Genomic DNA, 19,583 nt, shown 5'->3' with positions numbered 1-19,583 from the left:
CTATAATCTAGTAAACTCAAATAAAAGTGCTCTATTTAAGAAACGCTTACCCACATAAATATGCCTAAACAGGTTTGTGTGTAGTAATTTTTTTAATATATAATGTTATGTATTTTTTAAACAGATGAGATCTTGCTATGTTGCCCAGACTGGAGCGTAGTGGCTATTCACAGGTACAATCCCATTACTGACAGACCTGGAAGTCTTGACCTGTTCCATTTCCAACCTGGGCTGATTCATTAGACAAATACCTGAATTCCAGGAGATCCTCATACTGATGCCAAACTGCCCACTACAGCCCAGAATTCCCAAGTAGCTGTGATTACAGATATGAAGGACAGCACCTAGCAAACTTTAACATTATAATGGATCAGGCTGGGTGTGGTGGCTCACACCTATAATACCCAAACTTAGGGAGGCCAAGGCAGGAGGATCGCTTGAGCCCAGGAGTTTGAGGCTGTGATGAGCCATGATCATGACACTGCACTCCAGCCTGGACGAAGAGTAAGACCTCGACTTAAAAAATAAAAGTTATAATGGATCAACACGTCTTTTTTTTTTGAGTTGGAGTCTCACTCTGTCTGCCCAGATGGGAGTGCAGTGGTCGCTCCCGGCCACCGCAGCCTCAACCTGCCAGGCGCCGGTGATCCTGCCGCCACAGCCTTCCAAGTAGCTGAACTACAGGCGCGTGCTACCACGCCCAGCTAATTTTTTATTTATTGTAGAGATGAGGTCTCGCCAAGTTGCCCGCGGGGGGGGGGGTCTCGAACCCACAGGCTCAGGCAATCCACTCACCTCAGCCTCCCAAGGCGTGGGATTACAGGCTGAGCCACCGAGCCTGGCTGGATCAATACATCTTAAAGACACTATGATCAAAGGAAGCATTTATTTTTTTCTTATCATATAACCAATCTTCATTTAAGTTTTTATCTGCAGAATACTTTCTGAATGACAAGAAGGCACAGAAGAATGACAAAGCTAAAACAGTTTTCATTTATATAGAACTATCAGAAGATAGAAGTATAGTGATTTTATTAAATATGGCTTTCTTCAATAGTCAGCACAGTGAGTCTGAACACCCCTAGCCATCTGCTAGAATCTGCATGTTTGTGTTCCCCCAAAATTCATGCTGACACCCAAATCCTCAAAGTGATTGTATTAAGAGGCAAAGTCTTGGGGAGGTAATCAAGTCCCAAGTATTCCACCTTATAAAATAGGCCCCAGGAAACAAGTATTCTTCCTTTCCACCATAAGTACATAGTGCTGCCATCTATAAACCAGGAAACAGGCCCTCACCAGACATCCCATCTGCCAGCACCTTGATCTAGGTCTCCCCAACTTCTAAAACTGTAAGACACAAATTTCTGTTGTTTATAAGGTACCCAATCTAAGGTATTTCGTTATAGCAGCCCAAAAGGAATAAGACACCAATCCCTCACAACACCTACTCTACAAAGTGATCAACTACAAAATCAACCTGACAAGCTTTTAAATGCTCACATGTTTAAATGCCATTATACTTATTCAATAGTTAAGATAAAGTCATCACAAATTACCTTCCTCCATTAAAACCATTTTTTCCTACATTAATTACTTCCGTATGCCACAGGTTAAAAAAATATTGATTATCTACTCAAGTATATTTAAATCAGTTTAAGATGAAGTTATCACTTTTGGATTCATCACTCAAATTCAGCACTAACTTTTAAGAATGTCTTCTGTACATACAACAAAAACGGCTAGCACTATATTTCCCAACATATGCAGTTTTATGAAGTTATGTAAAGACAACTTCAAGCAAACCTGATCCACATGAATAGAGCAGTTTAAAAAACAAAAGTCATTTTGTTAAGATCTTGTGAAGATTAGCCTATGTATAATCTGCTATCATGGTACAGGCATTCAAACCATCCAAGTTTAGATTACTTAATAACCTTAATGTCTATGCATAAATCCACAGCCAAAAGAATAAACTACGCCTTTGGGTATAAACAGGTAACTCAAAATGGTAAACTGTTGATTCAATCAGTTAAATGCAATCTATAATAACCTAGAATAAATATGCTCTCATCTTAAAGACTTAAAACATAAGTTTTACTGTTTCCCGTGTTCAACATGTGGGACACCATAGGAACTTCCAGTTTAAGGTAGTTCAGTTTCCCCAGGAGATTATGAACTGCTTTTGCCGATGTCATCTTTGTGAAACTAGATTTTTAATAAGTATCAGGCAAAAATTAAGTGTAGAAAAGAAATAAGAAAGGTGGTGTCCCATCTGATAATCAAGGTTTGAGAAACTGCAGTGATTAAATGGCACTAATACTTCAGTAAATAATGGTAGTTATTTAGGAATGAAATATAAGGGTATTTTTTTCAGTGTCTGTATTTTTTAAATAAACATAAATATGTATCAACTACTTAATAAATAGAATTCTCAAATATTTCTTTGGGCCCAGGTTCCAGGAAAAAACTACTGAGACATTTAGTGTCCTGTGAATTAAGACAGTGTAAGAATTTCAACCCTGCTGAAAACTCACCTACCTAGAGTACAACGAAATAATTTATACTATTTGCTACTGCTAGTCCATCTGCCTATTTAAGTCTCTCCATCCTTCTCAACTCAGATGGAATACTTGCTCTTCTGTAGTATCACCTATATAGGTGACGCAACTTATCTCCTTAACTACTTGCACAGCTTATCTCCCCAACCAAGCCAGTGAAGAGCCAGCGATATTAGCAAAGTGCTTACACACTTAAGGTTCCTTTCATTGGTAAAGGCATAGGCAAAGATTTGTATAGGGTCAATTTCAATTTTATAAATTCTCAGCAACATTACAGTATGAGCAGCACTAACCTTACTATAATCACAATAGCTCTCTATATACTATGATACTGGTTATAACGAGAACTACATGTTTAAATGTTCCATATAACAAACTGGACAAAAAGAAAATATCAAATCCCATTTGTAACAGGTAGACTAATCATTTGTAATATGTAGATTATTATCTTAGAGAGTTGGAATGCTTAAGACTGGACACCAAAGCATACAGCTTTGCTATGGTAAATAACTAAAATACATTTGATACGTATTTCAAAGTGAGATACCTAATCAAGTAGAAGAAACGTCTACCAAGTTAACAGGAAATAAAGGCAATCAAATCACTTTTTGCAAAATATACTGCCCATTCCTCAAATGTTCACAAATTTTAAAGGCAATACCCTTTCATCCTCAACAGAATTTACAGAAACCTAGGATGTATGTGTGCATTCTATTTAATATTTTGTAAGAATTTGGCACCATGTAAACAAATAATTCTGCATCTAATTTTTACAGGTTTAAGCACAAACGTCAAATATAACAAAATATGTAGACCCTTATAAAATCACATTCACTTTCTACAAGTTAGAAAAGCCAATGGAATTCTACTGCTAGTGTGGCTACGGGAACTTTTTAGTCTCTCCAGTACAAACTGCTTAAGTGGTGAGTAACCATATTTATCATTTATTCCCCCACTTCTTTCTAAAGGTCCTGTTATGTTATCTTTACCTAACTTTTGTGCTACACATGAACTGGAACAAAGCCTACCATACAACAGATGTTCAATAAATTAGTTTGTTTGTATAGTTAATGATCCTTGCATTGCCACAACTGTTTCACCTCTTACTTTCAGCCCTAAAAAGAATATTTGAGGGCTGGACTCAGTGGCTTAGCCTGTAATCCCAGTACTTTGGGAGGCCAAGGCAAGTAGACTGCCTGAGCCCACGGGTTCAAGAACAGCCCAGGCAACTTTGGCAAGATCTCATCACTACAATAAACAGAAAATTAGCCAGGCATGGTAGCACACGCCTGTAGTTCCAGCTACTTGGAAGGCTGAGGCATAAGGATCGCCAGAGCCCAGCCAGTCAATACTGGGGTGGCTGTGAGCGTGCTACTGCACTCCAGCCTGGGTGACAGAGTGAGACTCCAACTCAAAAAAAACAAAAAAATTTTGAATTCATTCATTCCCATCATGAAAAGTAATGTGGAAGTTTAATTCAAACTTATACCCCTTACTGTAACTTAATTATCATGTTAAAAGGAATTTCAATAAACTAGCTTTATAAGTCATTTTCTAATTGAGATAACTGGTTAATAAGATGCAATAATTTCACCAACTAGAAAACTAACATCACTACCAGTAGCAACAAGAATCAGCAATGATGACTGAAGCACTCCTGAGTGCCAGAAATTATTCTAAGGACTGTAAACAGACTGCCATATTTGATCTCAGGACCACTCTATGAGGTAATTATTACCAGTTTCATCTTCTGAAAAAGCAATAAGCACATCAAGGATAATGAACATATAGCTAAGGTCATGGCTAATAAGTGGCAGCGCTAGGATACAACTTAGGCACTGTGACACTGGAGGCTGTGCTCCAGGATGTTTCCCTTTGGTTCTCTTCTCAAGCCATCAATTTTAAAGGAGGTTGTCTAGTTGGAAACGCACAGTGGTGTCTCTAGTCCTCATGCAGTCAGTGCTTTCAGTCTGTAGTTTCCAGAGGCCTCAAAGAATCTTGCTATGACAATCCCTAGTAATCTCCTATACCCCACTCCCTATTCTAGCTAACCATTACTTTCAACTCAGCCCTTGACCTTAATTCCTACTTCTCTTCTCCAATCAAAACTGAATAATCAAACCATTCTTTCATATAAACTCCAACACTGTTTCAGAAGCTTAATCACAATTTGAAACTTCCTATTTACATTTTTATTACTATACCTAGCACCGCCACAGAGAAAGCACTCGACTATCAGCTGACTGAATGACTAAGCATTACTTTAGTAAATTATTAGATACTGTCAATATAAAAATCTTTGTAATTTTAGATTGGGAAAAAAGGAAGCATATCACCTAAAACAGCAGTAAAATTGCCACCAAACTACAACTTCAAATATTACAATGTTTTTCCACAGGTACAAGATTATCAAACTTTTCTTCCCTAAAAAATGATTACCTCCCTCAAAAAGCTCTAGAATGAATTTCTTAAAATTTGTTACAACTACAAAGTGCTTCTTAAACTGCACTGCAAAGATGCTACACTGGAAGCCAACAACCTTCTCTTCCTCACTTCCAAAATGAATTTTCCACTGATTAGTCACAAATACGTCGATGTATCTTTCACTGACTGGTTTGCTCTTCTTTTAGCTACCTCATTAGGTTTTGTTTATAATTTCCATTTTAAGACAGTTAATAGGAAGGCAATTATGTTGCAAAAAGTGCTATAGAAAAAAAGGATGCGGACAGGTAAACATAAAAAATAAAATAAAAACCAATTAGCAGTGGTCACTTTGTAAACTAACTTGTTCACTGGGACTAGTCTAGCTACTACTTAAGGCTAGACTACCAGAGTGTGCATTAACTTATACTAGATACCACCTCTGAAAAAAAGTACAATATCAAACCTAGAACCTAGAATTTCTGCAAAGGTCTCCCAATCACTGAAGAAACTATCTTTGGATCCTCAATACACTAATTCACCTAAGTGCTCTCAAACAATTTACAGCCAAATTCCAAGTCCCTCGAACAGAATCTTCTAAGTTAGTCCTCTTTATCATCCTTCTATAGTGAAGATGAAAGATTCCCCTAGCTACACAATGGATACATAGGCATTTTATGTCCACATATAAAAGATGGAGAATACTAATAGTTATCTGAAGTATTAACTCTTCTTACCCAATTAATTATGTATCTGATCTTCAGTAACTTAAAGTTTTAGCTATTTTTCACATCTGCTTTGTCGGTATAAGTTGACAAAGGATTAAAAGAAAAAAAATCTAGGAATTCATAAAACATCGCACTTAATGTGGCATCCTCACAAGTTAAAACTACCACTAAACCTTTTCCTGTTAAGTAGAAAAGTAACATCTGAAAAATTTTTAAATTTTCTTTTAAGGTCACTTATGGTAATAATACACCCTTTAACTAGTATTATTTAAAGCGGTCCCCAACCCCTGTGGCCTGTTAGGAACTGGGCAGCACAGCAGGAGATGAGCGGGAGTGGAGCTGTCAGATTAGCAGTAGCATTAGATTCTCATCAGAGCATGAACCCTATTTTAAAGTGCCCCCGCAAAGGATCTAGGTTGTGTGCTCACTATGAGAAATTTAACGCCTGATGACCCCCTACCCCAGCTCCTATCTCTGGAAAAACTGTCTTCCACAAAACTGGTCCCAGATGCCAAAAAGTTTGGGGGCCACTGATTTAAAAACAACACCAGGTTAGTGCCCAGCTTTTCAGCAGATTCTAGAAGGAACCCCAATAAGTGTATCTTGTCTGGACTGTTTATAAAATATCTTCTAAGAACTGCTCCATAAGAAAGCATCACATTGCCAAAAATACTTTCACTTTGAGCTATCAAATCTATTTACATTATGTTGTTCCCTATGAACTGACCCAAAATCTTTCACAAGCATACACATCTTTTGAAGGCCTACCCTTTCTCCACTTCCTACTACAAACACGGTCCCAGTATTTTATATCACTTTCTTACAACCCAATTTCCAAATTCTGTATTTCAAATTCTATTAAACTGTGGCTTACCAAAGTCAATGCAAAGTGAATCAAGTCAAAATAATATTCTGCCTAAATATAAGTGAAGTCTGCCTTCTATTATCCTCAAGTTCTTGACATCATCAGCATTTTAAAGTAGTATAAAATAATGAGCTATGATTTTATATAATTATTCTGTCAATTACACTGTTCTTACAAGTGATCAATAAGGTAGTATCCCCAAACTAAAAGAATTTATTCAATGAAGATTAAAGTTTAAGACAAGAATAGGCCTCACAAAGTTATAAAGACAAGCTGACTTAACTATTTAAAGTCTAGGCTGGGTTCGGTGGCTCAGTCTATAATACCAGCACTTTGGGAGGCTGAGGCGAGTGGACTGATTGAGTCCACAAGTTTGAGACCAACCCTGGCAACTTGGCGAGAGCTTGTCTCCACAATAAATAAAAAATTAGCTGGGCGTGGTAGTGTGCGCCTGTAGTTCTGGCTACTCGGAAGGCTGAGGTGGAAAGACTGCCGGAGCCCAGCAGGTCGATGCTGGGGTGGCCAGGAGCATGCCACTGCACTCTAGCCTGGGCAACGCAGTGAGACTCTAACTCAAAAAATATATATTATAATTAAAATAAAGTTTAACTGCTACTAAATATGATAGAGATAAGTAAGAAATTCTAATAAAATTAGATAGAAATCCAAGAACCACAACCCCCCCCCACAAAACTGGAAGAGTTACGGGATACTTTAAAAAAAAGTCTTCAATTCGTGATATTTATATTTTAAGAAACTATCTGAGAGATACAAATATTACGTGATATCCAGGATTTACTTCAAAATAATATGGGACAGGGATATTGATGAAACAAGATTAATGTAGTTGAAGGTGAGTGATAAATACATAGCATTTCATTATACTATTCAACTTGTGCATACATTTAAAAATGTCTACAAAATAGCTTTAAAAAAAAGGACTTATGACTACTGTCTCATTTACTCAATACTATATATCTCTGGCATCAAAGACTCATGTCACTGCTCACGTAATGTTTTTGTTCCAAAATGTCTTTTTAAAACAACCTCAGAGAGAAGAGGCACTGAGACAAGGAAATCTTTATGGGTTTTTTTGAGACAAGATTTAGTTATATTGCCCAGGTTGGAGTACTGGTTATTCAAAGACATGATCCTGTTTCTCCATTTAATAAACTTGCTTTTCATCTCCTACTTATGGCTTGCACTTAAATTCCTTCCTGCACGAAGCCAAGAACCCATTTGTCCTCTTGACAACTCTGGTTTTGATACTTTGGGATCTGTATCAAAAATTCCAACTCTGGTCTGTATCAAAAGCACACTGCAGCCTCATGTCATCCTCCCTCAGTCTCTTCCAAGTAGCTGGGACTACAGGCTAAAACAAATCCTTTTAAAAAATGATTTAAATGTCACATAAATACAGAATACGCAGAAGTAACAAGAGAAAAATTAAATTTTCAAATGAATAACCACCACGCAGCATGTATCACTATTTATGCAGAATGCAAATGTAAGGTGAAGATAAAAATTTAGAAAAGTTAAAACATTAGAAAGAAGCCCAATATGGTAGTCAGTCATGTGTACCACTACCGTATTAAGATGCAATGAAGAAAATGACAGTCCTGAGAACGTGCCAAAAGTATGTAAGAACAAAAGATTCTTCCTTTTAGCTCGTAACATTTGCATGGTAACAGCTGCATGATTAATATTACATGGCCCATCTTCCCCAAACAAATTACCCCCCACCTTACAAATTCTTTCGAAGATTAGTCATCTTTTACTAAGATGTATCACTTTACTTCTCTATCATTAGCAGATATATCAACGTGCCCACTAAAGCCACACATTTTATAGTATCAGCCACATTTCACCTAAAATACAGAAACAAGTAACTAAAATCTGACTTCAGAACTTAAATTTCTACTGAACAGCTACATATGTTACTACCAAGAAAAATAATCTATATTAAAACAAAGTTATCTGGTAAGTCTAAGAAGGTTTATTTTGGACAATTCTAGGTTTGGATGACTTAATCCTGAACTAGCAAAGTCCCCTACAGTGACAGAAAACTACAACAGCGAAAAGAACAGCATTCATTTTTAAAGATATAGTACTAGGCAACCCCTCAGGTCCCCTCCCACTGCGGGAGCTTTTCTGTTCTCTCAATAAATCCTGCTTTCTAAAAATAAATAAATAAATAAAGATATACTACTTACTTAAGAATGGTTTTTGCACTACTGCAGTCCTCAAATCGAATGGAGTAACCAACTTCTTGGCCCAACATCACATCCATTTCATCAGCAACTCTTTGAGCCACACTCATCGCAGCCACTCTCCTGGGTTGGGTACAGGCAACTCCTCTCTTGGGTCCTGGTAATGATCGCATGTACTCCACACACCACTGTGGAATCTATCAAATAATTTCACATGTAAATTAATTCTACTTTGCCTACATATCAAGTATGTTTAACATAAAACATCTTAACTCATTCTAGTCATTCAAAACAAAGTCAATTAGGTAAATGACAAAAAGAATTATTTGACTCAAACTTATAATAAGCTCTCTAAGCCAAGGAGATGTCGTATATCCCACTGGTATGACATAATCGTGCTCCTCACTGGGGCAGATCCACTCAGGCTTTGCTGCATAGGCTCAACAGTGTGAACTGTCCCACCAAGAACTTCTCTGTGCAATAAAAAAACAAAAAATCCTACTTACAACAAATTCTATGTTGAAACAAACATTAGTTTCCAAAAATATTCTGAAAAGCTTAACTTTTAAATTCCTATCAATTCCAGTTACAAAATGGAGGTAAAAGTAGAAATAATATCCTCTTGCAGGTATAAAGCTATACTTTTAACTCAATTTAAATTTGGTTTACAAGCCAGCAGAATCTTACTGCTAGCACCCAACTCTATGGTACTCCTATCTTTCTTCTCTCAGAAGCAGTATGCATAGTGGTGACACCTTAGGTACCATCCTGTAAGCCAATTTTAGGAATTGCCCGTCTCTAATTGAATGAGACCCAAAGCAGCAGCACTTCAATATGAAGGGGGCAGCCAAAAAGGAAGGGGGGGGGAGAAAAAACACAAACACAGGTTGGTTGTCATGAGCACAGTACATATGCTTCCTGTTCCATTACCAAATGAAGCTAATACATTCTCTATTAAATAGATTTCCATGGGAAAAACACAAGTGCTCACCACACTGAAATCTACTGCTAGCAGGAGAGCATAAATTGGTCTCTATCAAAGCCTCCAAAAGCCTATCAGACTCTAATGTCTCCGCAATCATAAAGAATATTGGTAGCTGCACTGTTGTGAAACTTTAGTTAGGTTGCTTCAGCAATTTTGGGGTAACTGTTGTCATTGCCAAATGTCTGAAGAGGGGGATGATTATGCTGCTTCTGTAAGAAAATAACATGTATCTTTAAAGAATTTAACATGAACAAAAATAAACTAAAACAGCAATGTGTCTCTGGTTCTATAAACCTACAGACCTAGGTTTAAGTGGTTTTCCAGTAAGGTATGGGTGTGTGCGTTTATGTGTGTTATCTCATTTCAGCAACCTTCTTAAAAAGGCAAAAAGAACCAGCAAAATAAAAGCCAAAAAGCACTGACTGGTAAATTAAACATATCTGAAATATTCAGAATTCACAAGGAAAGAATATTCAATTTTTTCCATTCACTCCAGTGCAATGAGTAGCTTACCTCCACTTTAGAAACAAGGCAGTTGTGGTTAATTAGCAATTCTTAAAACTTTTTATTACAGGACTCCTGAATACACTGAAAATAACTGAGAATGCCAAACAACTCGTAGATTTACTGTGTTTTATTAAAACTGAAAAATTACTAAATTAATTAATTCCCAACAGAAATTCATTCTATGTTAACACAAATAACACTATCCAAGAAAATAACTATATATTTCAAACCAAAAAGAAAAAAATATTTTAGCCAGAAGAGTTTATTTCTTACATTTTTACAAACTTCTAATATCTGGCTTATTAGAAGACAGAGCTAGACTCTCTTATTTGCTTCCCCATTCAATGTGTTGGTAATATTTTGTTTGTTTGTAAATTTACAAAGAAAATCCTAGAACCCTTGAAAGGGTCAGTCACTTTCAAGAGCTCCCAGGCAGTATTCGGTGAACCGCTCAATGTATATATTCACTTTTTTTTTTGAGCCGGAGTCTAAGCCTGTTGCCCAGGCTGGAGTGTAGTGGCACACTCACGCCCACTGTAACCTTGACCTGTTGGGCTCAGGCAATCTTTCCACCTCAGTCTTTCAAGTAGCTGAAACTACAGGCGTGTGCTACCATGCCCGGTTAATTTTTTTATTTATTGTAGAAACGAGGTCCTGCCAAGCTGCCCAGGCTGGTCTCGAACTTTTAGGCTCATGCAATTCTCTCACCTCTGCCTCCAAAGTACTGGGATTACAGGTGTGAGCTACCACGTCTGGCCTATATATTCACATTTCTAAGGAAAATAGCATTAGGAAGGGAAGCAGATCCTGAAATATGTAGGCTATGGCTCATTCAAGCCAGGGATCAGTTCTTCTAAAAGCATGACCTTACGGCTTCTTCCCTTCCTCCACTTGAGGTCATCTTAAAAAGTGACCCTCAGCCCTCCAGTCTTCTTCTATATATTATCCAGAATGATCTTTTATGTTCTAAATTCTACTACTACTACTACTGCAATATATCAATGTCAATCCTAACTCTGGCTTCCATCCTCAACCTAATGGTTATTTTTACCTGAAGAATAGATTATTTTATTGCTATCTCAAATTCAACATGTTCAAAACCAAACCATTTCCCATCTTCCTCCAAATACCTATAATACTGGTCTTTCAGTCAAAACTTTTGCTATGACCTCCTATATGGCCTGTCAACATACTCACTAAAAAGGACATTTTTGGAAAAAACCTTGTCATTCTCCAATTTAAAAGCTCTGATGGCTTCTCAATCTACAGCAAGACACACACACATTTTTCTTTTAGAGACAGTCTCACTTTGTCACCCAGACTACAGTGCAATGGCACGATCATAGCTCACTATAACCTTGAAATCCTGGGTTCAAGTGTTCCTCTAGCCTCAGTCTCCCAAGGCACTGGGACTACAGGCATGAGCCACTGCACCTGGCCCTATAGCAAAATGTATTAAAGGCCCAATCCAATGCCAATCTCAGCCTTTAAAAACCCTTGCACTGGGGAGCCCCCTCGGGGTTCCCTCCTACTTTGAGAGCTTTTGTGTCCTCTGAATAAATCCTGCTTTAAAAACAAAAACAAAAAAACAACCTGCACTCTAGCCAAAGCATATAATGTTTTCCCTTTTCTAAATATGTGTCCTTGCCCATACTGTCTCTTTGGTTGAATTGGTTGCAGTTCCTATGTATATGCAGAATATGCTCATTTTAAGTAGGAATATAAAATGTCTTCATTGTGGGTCTGTTAAAGTTTAGTCATTACTTTAGATTTTGTTCAAAGAACGTCATCTTCTGATTAGCAAAGAAATAACCAAAAAAAAAAAAAAAAGGCTGGCTATTCTTAGTAGTTTCAGTCAAAGTTTAGTAAGAGTATGCCAAAAAGATTTAGATGAAATTTAATATTTGGTTTCCCTTCAAATCCCCAAATGCCCTGCAATCCTAAGCACTCAACTGTTTTAAGTACCCCCAAGCCAAATATTAATCCAAATAATCACATACCTTGTTTTGAGTTGTCCTGACTTTCTTCTACACTAACTGCTAACTGCTGATAAGCTCGTAAATGAGGCTAACCTAATCAGACCACAGAATAGCAGTATGAAAGAAATATAACTTTAGCTATACTACAAAGGGACAAAGGGCCAAAGTTTTTGATGTTGAGACCAAACACCATCATCTATGTAACCCAGTGAAACTCACTAAACCTAAGTTTCTCATAAACTTAAATCTCATTCTGCTCATCTGTAAAATGGTGATAAACTATCTTCCTTACAAAGTTGTAGAAAACCTTAAATAAAGCAGCATCTTATTTACCCAAATGTTAATTAAATGGATGCTGTTAATACTATGTACACTGGCAAACACTTGAAATAATTATTTAAAATACTATGATAGTACTAAGTTGAGAATTAAAGCCTTTCATTTATTTTTAAAAAATTCTTTAAGTTTCAATAGAGTGATTTTATAAAAATCTTAACAGTTCCTTACATCAATACTACGTTTTCCTGCATTAAAAAAGAAAGCTGTACTCACTAAAGCTCAGTCTTTAATAAAAGCTTCCTATCTTGGCTGCTCTACCAGCCTTCAAAAATATCTCCATGAAATATGCAAACTGATTTGTGGCACATGTAACTTAAAAAAAATAGTAAACTGCATATGTAGCATGCTTAATTATAAATATGCATCATAGGTTGTTAAACACGAAAAATAGGACAGTGGGAAATACAACATATTAATAATCATCTCTGCATGGTAAGATAGGCAATTATTAAATTCATTTCAACACTTTCCTCAATTTCTCACAGTAGCCAGGGACTGCTACTTTTGTAATCAAAAGAATTTTTTCAGCAATGGTTCAACATAACTTCTCACATCAAGAAAATGTAAATTAAAAACTACACTAAAATACCATATTTTACCTATTAGATTTGTAAAAATTCAAGTTTAGCAGAATGCTCTAATAGTTTCCCACACATGCTCGCATATATGTCCATGGAAAGGCGTATTAATATACTCCCTACTAAAGGCTATTTGGCATTATCAAAATTACAAATGATCTTCTGACCCAGCGATTTTCACTTCCTACATACATACTTATCCATGTAAAACCACATACATACTTATCCATGTAAAACCACCACAAGAAACAGCCTAGATGTCTATACACAGAATCCTCATAAATAATGGCCCATCTGTTTTAAAAATATCCTAGATATATTACTAATGAGACACTAGTAACAATGCTTAGTTCTACAGGGGGTGAGGGGGGTGACATGACTACATGGACAAAAGTCATGCATAGTAGATACTATGACATGCCTTTGGCACTTCATTTTTTGAAAGAACAGATAACATTCACATGGTTCAAAAACTACAATAAAAAACAAACAACAACAAAAGCCACTCCAGTGGCTCAGGTTTTTCCACCTAAGCACTGAAAAACAAACTCTGTGCCTGTAAATCTGTACTCTCCAGTTAAAATGGGTAGGAGAGCATCACTCTGTCATACTTAAGGTAACAAAATTGGAAAACTTTACATACTCTGTACTGCTATTGTCCCCTACAGACTCAGGGACAAAAGGTACTCCCTATATGATTTCCGCTCTGAAAGTCACTAAAGTGTTAAACATCAAAGCAGCTATTCTTCAAAGTATTCTACAGGACAGATAATGGGAAGGACTACCAGGATCAAACAAGCAACATCTGGTAAACTTAAACATTAATAAACTATGTACCATGGTGTACCATGACTCACCTGTGTTGTTTTACCAGACCCAGTCTCACCAACCAGTACAAAGGACTGATGTCTAACCAGAATATCTGTAAACCTATCCTTGTATTCCCAAACAGGGAGTTGTAGCCGCTTCTTTAGAATATCATAATATCGAGGAGTATGGGGTAAGTTGGTGAATGGATTAATGCACTGTGGAAGTGATGTGTGTCCTGCATGTCCAGTGTGTGCTGAATGAGCAGAATGTGTTGCATGTGTTGAATGTGCCGAGTGGGTTGAGTGAGCTGAATGGGAAGCTTTTAAAGGTGGTAATCCAGCACTGATAAGCATAGCATTAGTCGAAGCTCTCAATTCCTTCTCCTTTTCTTTCTCTCTCTCCCGCTCTCTGTCTCCTCTATCACGTTCTCGGTCTCGATCTTTAGACCGATCTTCACGATCTCGGTCACGATCTCGATCCTTCCTAGAAATAAAAAATTAGAATTTAGATTCTGATTTTTATGCAAAATGTTCACGGTAACATCACAATCAAAGAGCACAGGTATTCAATAACCAAATAAACTGACAAAACTTCAATGGATTACATAACAGAAATAATTAAAAAGAACTTATAATCAAGGATTCACCATACTCTACCATAAACACCTCTCCTTTTCTTGATAGTGCCTCAAATTTTTTCCATAAGCTTTAACATAAAGTGAAGCAACATAAGAACTCAATATATTCTGCAAGTAAAACCCATCCTACCTGGACAAAAGAAGTCAGAGAGTGAGGGCTGAGGGGGAGAAGACACAGGGCTAAATCACGCAAAAAAGATGGCATCACAATCTTTCCCAGATTCTCCTTCAAGTTATACGAAAAGGTATTTTTTGCACCGAATGTATATACAGAATTCAGCAAGAACACTGCTACTGGGCATAAAGACAACTCTATCTCATACTGTTAGAGCAAAAAGTGGGTGGTAGTTCTGCTTAATACTTTTACAATGTATTTCTAATAAACTATTTTAATATTCCCTTTTTGCCATAGGAAAATGTTTTGTTGTAATGCTAAGGAAAATGAACATGGCACAATGGCACACATCTCAGTATCTCAACTAAGTTATACAAATATGAATTACAGAATTGTAGCTGAGTTTGTGTTCTTAGTTATACTTTCCAGCACTTTCCCAATTTTGTTCACTGCTTTATCAAAAAAAATTAAAACTTTTATTTCTTTCTCATTGTTTATTCTTGCATTTTAGCCTTAATAACAACAGTAAAACACCGGAAAGGCTCTCTAAACCTATGTACCTTGGTCAACCATATAAAGAAATATGGCCAAATTAAAAATAAGCTTCATTGAATATCATTAAGTTGTTTAAAATATTAAGATTATGCAGGTAGCCACTATGTTAAACTTCGGTACATTTTAAGTGGTCAATTCTGGCCTCTACTTCCAGTTACTAGAGATGGTCCCTAATACAATGGCAATCTTAAAATAATCTATGCTAGAAAGCCTGTCAAGAAGAATAGCAGCAGGTTATTCAGCTGCACTGAGACTGAAGGCAGTCTTTGGGGGTGGGGGTTGGTAGTGGGAATAAAATAAAATCATCTGTGCTTATTCATTATACCAATCCAAGTTTACTTCAGACCAAGTCCTTTAGCAGACAAACTTGCCACACGATGTTTAAGCCCAGACTTGAAATAGTAAGGCAACATGGACCTATGACATAAGCCCATAAACATGCCATTTCTCCTTATCCACATCAAACAAAAGTAAAAATTTCATCAAAAAGGGAAAAAGCCACATATGTGTATGCACGCACACATACACATATGAAAAGTGATTTTCCCCTTTTCCATCCCAACGCCCATGTTCTACAGAATCAAGGGCACACAAGCCAGAACTGAATGAAGCCTCTCATTCCACCTGACCCAAACAGAAAGGAAATCAAAGGGAAAGAAAAGTCAAAGGATAACCTAATATGCATAAAATGAAGCCTCACAATTCAAAACTCGAGAGCCCTGGCCTATCATTTGAAATATGCTATCAACCACCTTGTTTCTTTAAAGATTCTCCTGGTCTAAAGTGCTTGTTAATTAAATAAGCGTTTATGTTGCCCCAAAATGCAAATGAGGAAGTTTAGAATATAAAGCATAGAAATGTGCCCCACACAGCGAGTAGCACTGCAGCTCCAAATGGTTCAAAGACTAGACATCTTAAAAGATCATGGAACATATAGAGCTAGAAAAGAACCCTTAAAAAACACTAGTATCTGGTACTCAGTCAACCATGAAGAAGAAGGGGTAAGGGAACCAAAAAAATTGTTTAATGAACTTCTTCTACACATCTGGCATAGTACCAGGCACTTAAGATATGGATCTAACCTTTCAAGAGTTGAAAATCTGGGGGGAAAGGAGTGATAGACAAAATAAAATCCGATATTATATATTGCCTTATTAATGTAATACCTACATTAAAATACCAAAGATAGAATTTTTAAGACACATCGCTTCATCAGAAGCTACAATACCAAACAAAACATAAGTTCTAATAAAATTAGTTGCTGGTCAAGAAATGAGGAGAGCTCTGGTGTTAAGAGTGAAAAAGTACTGGGATCCCAGTTGCAAACTGTGAACAATGCATAGCCTCAATTTACTAATCTGCAAAATAAAAAGAAACAATAGTCTGACTAAAATAAGAAAGCAACAAGAAGGATGAAGAAGACATTCAATCACCTAGAAATATTGCTTATAGTTCAAACTATCTTCAATGGAGGCGGGAGGATAAAAATTAAAGATCTGGAAAGGGGAACTCAAACTCTGTCTCATAAATATATATGGGCTATCGTCCAGGCGCACGTTTTTTTTAAAAAAGGCACTTTCATTATAAAGGAGTTTTGTTCTTAAAGATTTACTAAGGTACAATGGGTTTAAAAAACTGGTATCAAATCAGTGTTTTAAAAATAGAATAGCCACATGGCACAGTTGTTGAATTCACTGTTCCATACTGTGCCTCAGCTCAATCCTGGCTCAGGACCTTAAGCTAACTATATGACCATTTATTTATTTCCTCACCTATAAAATGTGGATATTAATGTTTTGTGGAGTATCAAAAGTATTAAATGAGTTAATATATGTAATATAAGTGTTGTCTGACACACTATAAATGCCCAATAAATGTTGGCTAACATTTTTTTAAAAGTTATAATACCAGCTAAAATTCTACATGGAATCCTAATAGGCCGCGAAGGACAGCTAATGAAGATGTAAATTGGCCATCAAAATTGGAATATTTTAAACAACCATTGCTTTTTGTCTGTCAATCTTACTTCCAGGAACTTCTCTCCTAAGGATCTAAGTGTGCAAATATATGTATAGAAATGTTTATTATATTTTTCATTTATAAAATAGTGACTGAAAATCAACAAATAGCATATTGGTTAAATAAGTGATGGTACACACAACTTTACAAATGGAGTACTATGGCAGCCAGTGAAAAAGATAATGTATACCTATAGTTAATGACATCTCTAACTGAAAAAAAAGCAAAATACATTGAAAGATCCCACTGATAATAAAACATAGTTCATATTTCTAAGTCAATGTGCAGAGATCTTTAAAAAATGGTCACCAAAAAATGTTCTCCAAAGATGGAGATGAAGATTTGAGAGACTATCTTTTTTTTCATACCTTTGTATACAGGTATTTCTTGTGTTCACTGTGACAAGTTACTTTAACCTAACCTACCACATAGGATTGTAGTGAAAATGTATGTAGTACATATAAAACATCTAGAATGGTGTCAGGCGCACCATACTCTACATACGTTATCACAGTATTAATAAATTAGTTCTACTTTTTCACAATCAACAGGAAAAGCTCTTATCAGGTAGGAATATCTAAATTCAACACCAAAATGAAAAATGTCCCTAATCTCAAAAAGGTTTTCCATACTTCAACTGTAAAGTTGCCTTTGGGTTGATGAAAAAATGAATGAGGCTGGAATATGTAACACAATCTTACAACTTCACCTGATGTCAAAGTTAAATACCCCAGGAGTAAATAAAGCCCCAAGTAGTTTAGAGGCATGAACATAAGAGAAATATCCACTAAATTAATACTTTTCCTTTTCAATACTGGAGAAATGGGACAGTCATGTCTGGCAGCAGAGTTCACAAGATTGACAAGCCTATGCTCTCGGATATAACCACCTTGCCAACTACCAGGGTTTAAATTAAAAAAAAAAACAAAACCCTGCAGGATTGCATAACAGTCAACAAGTGACTTAAAATTATAAAGCATAAAAATAATATACAAGGGAATCATTAAAGTTACCAACATAGAGCCAAAGTCAACATTTTTACTAAGGATATCTGCTTTTGAAAAAGAAAGGAAGCAAACGCATACTATCATGAGACCACTAATCCCAAGGAAAGCATTTTAAATGATGCATATATGCACAAATACAAATGAATGAATTCATTCCCTCCCAGTATACTTTGTTCCAATCTGACCCCCTGTGAGAGACATGAGTCCTATCTTAGCCAAATGACAAGCAACTTATTTTTGCTTCAGAGGAATCAAGAACCAAGTGTTCCCTACTTTACCAACCCTTTATAAATGTCATTAAAATAAGCCGTAATGACTCTTAACTACAGTATTAAGTTTTACGCAGCAGAGTGAAAATGAAAACAGAGTTTTAGATCCTGCTGTAAACTTGCACAAGCCACCTTAACTCTGTTCTCCATTTCTAATTCCTTTAATGGAGCTGATTGTACTCTTTAAAGTTTCTTCCAGTTCTAAGGGTCAGTGACACATTTGCTGGGGCATAACAGGGCAGGGGAGGGGGGTGCCAGTCTTACAACGCTATTTTATTATTTCACTGTCTAATACAGTCAACTGAAGTACGCATAAAATTGAAACGTGACATACTTTTGCTTTCTATTCACCAACTAAATATATGGGAAAGCATCAAGAAGTACATCCTATCCTGGTTTACACACCACACCTAGGACAAATTCCTGAACTTCGATCCGAGGGAAGAACTTCAGAGGAGCAAAAATTCACGAAAGCTATCCAGGTAACTTGACACAGAGATTCCGTGTCACACGGACACAACAAAACGGTAAAATCAGGCAAAGCACTTAGAAATTTGGACTTCCCGGAGTTTTGCCTGCATTCGCCAAATAGGTCCCTGTACTTCAGGAATGAAAACGAACACTGGACGCGAAATGATTTCCGTGCAACCCGTTCAACAATCGGCGAGACTCCTCGGCATCTTCGGGGAAGAGCGAAGGGAATGGCAAGGAATCTGGAACACCACGGACTCTGTGTGTCTCAGCCGCCACATGGGCGACATTTTGCCATAAACACCGGCAACGGTTTTCGACAAAGACCTTCGTGTTACAAAAGCTACTTACGAAGACAAGTGGGAGAGGGACAGTAAATTGTAAGAGTCGACGGGAAGGAGGAAAAAAAAGAAGATGCCTTCTGATCCCTTCCCCCGGGAGGCTCAGAAACTACTGTTTTAAGCCAAGCAGGGAAGAAAGGAGATGGCGGGAGCGTGGGCGAGGGCGGAAGTTTGCCGAGTGTCTACTTT

At 36.9% G+C, this 19,583-nt stretch overlaps 1 protein-coding gene across 1 annotated transcript in view; it reads right to left on the bottom strand.

Moving 5' to 3' along the window:
- The window catches only part of DHX15 (DEAH-box helicase 15), a 56,494-nt gene that overhangs the window by 35,958 nt on the left and 953 nt on the right, over window positions 1-19,583 (bottom strand). Inside the window, exons 2-3 of the mRNA XM_008059455.2 lie at window positions 14,028-14,463; window positions 8,786-8,979 (exon numbers count right to left, since the gene is read on the bottom strand). Of these exons, the coding sequence (XP_008057646.1) occupies window positions 8,786-8,979; window positions 14,028-14,463 (630 nt within the window). The remainder of the gene's footprint in view (window positions 1-8,785; window positions 8,980-14,027; window positions 14,464-19,583) is intronic.

The sequence above is a fragment of the Carlito syrichta genome, unplaced genomic scaffold (assembly GCF_000164805.1).
Source record: "Carlito syrichta isolate Samal-C Ts95f unplaced genomic scaffold, Tarsius_syrichta-2.0.1 Scaffold304090, whole genome shotgun sequence".
NCBI classification, from domain to species: Eukaryota; Metazoa; Chordata; class Mammalia; order Primates; family Tarsiidae; genus Carlito; species Carlito syrichta.
The sequence above is the reverse complement of the archived record's forward strand: the minus strand, read 5'-3'. Positions and strand labels throughout refer to the sequence as shown.